The sequence below is a fragment of the Cynoglossus semilaevis genome, chromosome 9, assembly GCF_000523025.1.
Source record: "Cynoglossus semilaevis isolate Cse_v1.0 chromosome 9, Cse_v1.0, whole genome shotgun sequence".
In the NCBI taxonomy this organism is placed as follows: Eukaryota; Metazoa; Chordata; class Actinopteri; order Pleuronectiformes; family Cynoglossidae; genus Cynoglossus; species Cynoglossus semilaevis.
Genome location: NC_024315.1, coordinates 13,926,203 through 13,930,426, shown reverse-complemented (window position 1 = coordinate 13,930,426; position 4,224 = coordinate 13,926,203). Strand labels below are relative to the sequence as shown.

At 40.2% G+C, this 4,224-nt stretch overlaps 1 protein-coding gene across 1 annotated transcript in view; it reads right to left on the bottom strand.

Annotated features, from left to right (window-relative positions):
• slkb (STE20-like kinase b) overlaps positions 1-4,224 on the bottom strand; it is a 14,639-nt gene that overhangs the window by 6,726 nt on the left and 3,689 nt on the right. Inside the window, 5 exon segments of the mRNA XM_008317361.3 lie at position 1; positions 4-110; positions 235-307; positions 1,365-1,514; positions 2,296-2,344. The exon segment at position 1 is cut by the window's left edge and continues 81 nt beyond it. Coding sequence (XP_008315583.1) covers position 1; positions 4-110; positions 235-307; positions 1,365-1,514; positions 2,296-2,344 — 380 coding nt within the window.

The following is a 4,224-nucleotide window of genomic DNA, read 5'->3' as shown; positions in this document are numbered from 1 at the left end:
GCTCAATCTGTGCCATCTCGATGAGAGTGACACCTAGGGACCAGATGTCAGCCTTGTAGTCGTACGGACGGTCTTTGGATGTCTCACACATCACCACCTCAGGAGCCATCCTGAAATAGGGTACATTATTTGACAGAAGCCAACAAAAGCCTAACTGTTGGAAATAAAATAAGGAATCTGCAAAATAAAATGATTCAAGTGACCATGAAATGTCACACTTTATTTCTAACCCACCAGTAAGGCGTTCCTATGAAAGAGTCTCTCCTCTGCAATGTTTTGCTGTTTTTGGCAGACACACCAAAGTCAGCTGAAAGACATGTGATTCAGAAAAAGAAAAAAAAAAAAAAATCAGCCACATTTTCCAATAATAGCAAATAACACAGAATGGGCGTAAAAGGGAGAGTATGACACAGAGCACACTGTCTGAGAGAAGGTCTGTATGTGTGTTTTGTGTCCGTGTGGATGGAGTGGTGGCTGACCAAACTTTTCCATGTACCAACAATAACTCCAACCAGTTCACATCAGTCCCATTTCAACACGACACAGTCTGAAAAAGAATGTGACTACGTCCACATGCCAAAAACATAGTTTTAAAAATGTGCTGCAGTGTAGTTATTAAATCACCATGTCAACCACCAAAAAAAAAAAATATATATATATACACACACAGAATTCAAAATAAAGGCGAAGAAACAGAAGATCATTCTCAACAACAGTAAATACAGTAGTTGCAAGTCATCCTCGGCCCTTTGGAGGCTTTTTACTTATTCATTTTATTTATGAATTTAAAAGTGACTGTAATAGAATTATAATAATAAAAATAATAATAATAAAGTTATTTTATATATTGTCTGATTATCTGTATTTACTTCATATTCTTGAAAAGGAGGGCAGATTATAAATGTTTAACGTTGCCTAAAACTTGCTAGCAGCTGCCGCCCACAGTAGCATATGCTACAGCTTCTATAAATCTTCAGTAGGAAGATTAAGGACCAGGACTCACACACAGCCTACACACAGTCTCTCTTATTTCCTTTTTGAATACCATTTAGCACAAGAAGGATCATGTGAACCCATAAGCTTCTTGCATAAAGAGGGAAAAATGTTGCCAGAGTTCAAAAACAGCAGTGTTGTTTTCCCAGTTCTATAGGTAGGGTCTGTACACCACAGTCAAATTCAAGCACTTTTTAAGGGCTTTCAAGGTGAATTCTATTCTATTTTTGCAAGTGCCACTAATGACATATTGCCTGTAAACTGCACAATTTGATGCAAATTCACTCACACTAAAAATGGCAATTTCACTTATCAACAAAATGCACACACATTACTGTCACACACGCAAGCTGTACGTGTTTTAGACTCACCCAGCTTGACGTCACCACCCAGAGTGAGGAGGATGTTTCCGGCCTTCAGGTCTCTGTGGATGATTTTATTGTCATGCAGGTAGACGAGGGCCTGCAGGGTCTGTTTACAGACCACCCTGATCTGAGGCTCTGTGAGAGGTCTCTCCAGTTCTGTGACAAAGACAAGAGTTTTTTTTTTTATATTATTATATTAAGTTATATTCTTGTGGATGTCCAGGATAAAATTACATTTGTAATTTTAACATCATACAAAACATGATGTATCTTAACATCCCTATTCTTCAGGAACTTATTTTGAATCTGATGTTATTTACTATTCATCATATGAGCCCAGGAAATACATGTTACCTGTTTTTACCCCTTATTGGTCGAGCCAGGCTCTGGGTGGTACAATGTTTATGCTGCTGTGATTTGTGATGGTACAACATGGGAAATGTATTGTTGATATACAGCTAAATAATAATGAATAAGAATTGAGTCCGTTATTTGTCCCATGATGGGGTAATTTAGAGTGCGAGTCTTTGCGCCCAACACAGGTTGCCACAGGAGGCTCCATCAAGTGTGTGGTTGCAACTCACAGGCTGCCACAAGGGAGGTGCCACAGGTACGAAAGCCAGGATTCCCTGCTTGCAACAGCCACACTACAGTACTACTTTCATTTCCTCCGAGTTTGAAAATTAATTTCTTTCATCTGCAGAGCCTGAACAGTTTCCAGTCTGCAGACAAGCAGCTGGCTTTCACTATATTCATTACATAACCACACAACTGTTCATTTATGATCCTGATTCAGCTTCAAAGAAAGAAAAAAACGACACTACAGACATTGTCTCCTGAAGCCCGGGTGTTTGGAGCCCTTGTGTACAGCTCTGTGCTCAGCGGTACATTCTGAACTGTTTCCTCTCTGATGCTACAGGAGGAAATGCTGACTCACCAAGCATGACAGCATCCACAGCCCCTCCTGCGCAAAACTCGATCAGGATCTGCACACAGGAAAAATACACAACACACAGTCAGACAGAGTGAAACAGATATTTGTTTGTGCACAAAAGTGTGATGATTAATATGTGATACACACTTCAGATAGAGATACCAACAGCAAGGGTATGGTATTGAACACTAAACAACTCCATCTTACATTTATAATATGCTACCATACGCTGGATTCATGGTAATATGGACGTGGACATCAAAATATATATGTATATGCATATATAAACGTATATATATATATGTGTGTATATATATATATATATACACACGCACTTATATACACATATATATATACAATGTGTATATATATACACTGTGTGCAGTCCTACCATTAGTGTTTAAAAAAAAAAAAAATTTTTTTTTGTTGGCCACTAATGGTAGAAGAACTAATCTGTGGCTAAATTAACTTTTACTTTAGTGTAGTACCTTCCATTTAGCTACATCCATTGCTTCTGTCTGCACCCACACACCCAGAGGGATCTGCTGTATATTCTTCAGTCCAGTTAAGTTCAGTATTGGTTGGACATAGACTGGTTGGCGAAACCATTTAAATTAAATGTATAAGAATAAACCTAAAGATAATTTGGTATTTGCTGCCATTTAGTGGCACCAACAGAAATTACAGTTAATTTGTTGTAATGCATAAAACAGAAGGATTGACACTAGTCTTTACCATACCCTGTACCAGTGGTAGAGCCCGGATTAGAAAGCCCAGCGGGTCATAGTTTGTCCAGTTCTGTTGTAATCTATTTGAGAGGATACCACAAAATATAATTTTGTATTTTTAATAAATCATTCCCGACCACTGGGTGGATAGTGTTGGTAAAATCCCAGTTCTAATCCCGGTTGATCTTTCTGTATTTGAGTTTGCGCGCTCCAGCGCCTCCTACCACCCTAATAAGGAAAAAGCAGTAGAAGATGGATGGATGATCAAATCATTCCAGTAGAGTTTTGGCTGAGGAAACACATATCACTTCTGTCATTATTTCTCCACTATTTCCAGGGGCGTAACACCAGACAGTTCTTCAGACCATCACTTTTGCTCTGTTGGCTTACAGAAGACTATTTGCTGGAAAAGGAGCCTGCTCCTCAAAAAGGCCATCTACAGCTTTGAACCAGGTTCAATAGCATTCCACAGCTGAGCTTTTCAAGACTGTTCTACTTCCACCAACAAAGGCCTCACAACACGTACAATGCCCCAAGTCATTCAACAGGCAGCGCTCTAGTGTTTCTCTGTAGGCGTTCTGTTGTTTTAGTGGCACTGCTGTTGTACAATGGTCTCCACAGTGGTTGGTCCAAGTGGCAGCTGGTGGAGAGGAACCACCGTAGGCCTGGGCTGCGGCTTCCTCTGCCCATTTGTTTATTTGACAAAAAATACGGGGAGAAGTATGCACACACAGACTTTTAAATCCACCCACAGATATTTAAACCCATCTACATGACATTAATACAGTATGTCTGATGTGAGAGGATGGAAACACTGGACGCACGATGAGGCTGAAACTGCAGGAGGAAACGGAGGTTAGTGTGCAGTGAAGTGAATTCCAACTTGGTCTCTAGTGTGATAATGAGGCACGGAGCCTTTCTTGATCTGGAGGAATGTCCTGGTTACGCTCTCTCCTCTCCGCACACACAGGTGCCACACAGGCCCAGATAAAAATCAACAGCATTCATTGTTTACGGGACAAAAGGGAGGAAAAGGGCTGGGGACCAGGTGAAATGAAATACTCAGGTAGTCACTCAGGTTCATTTACAGACAGAAGCTGAAGCAGTGTAAAGTGACCACGGTGCTGTCTGCGACAAGTTAAAGCCACTTGGTGAATGTCTCTATTTGACTGGAATGAACTTGATGAGAAATGGTGATATAAAC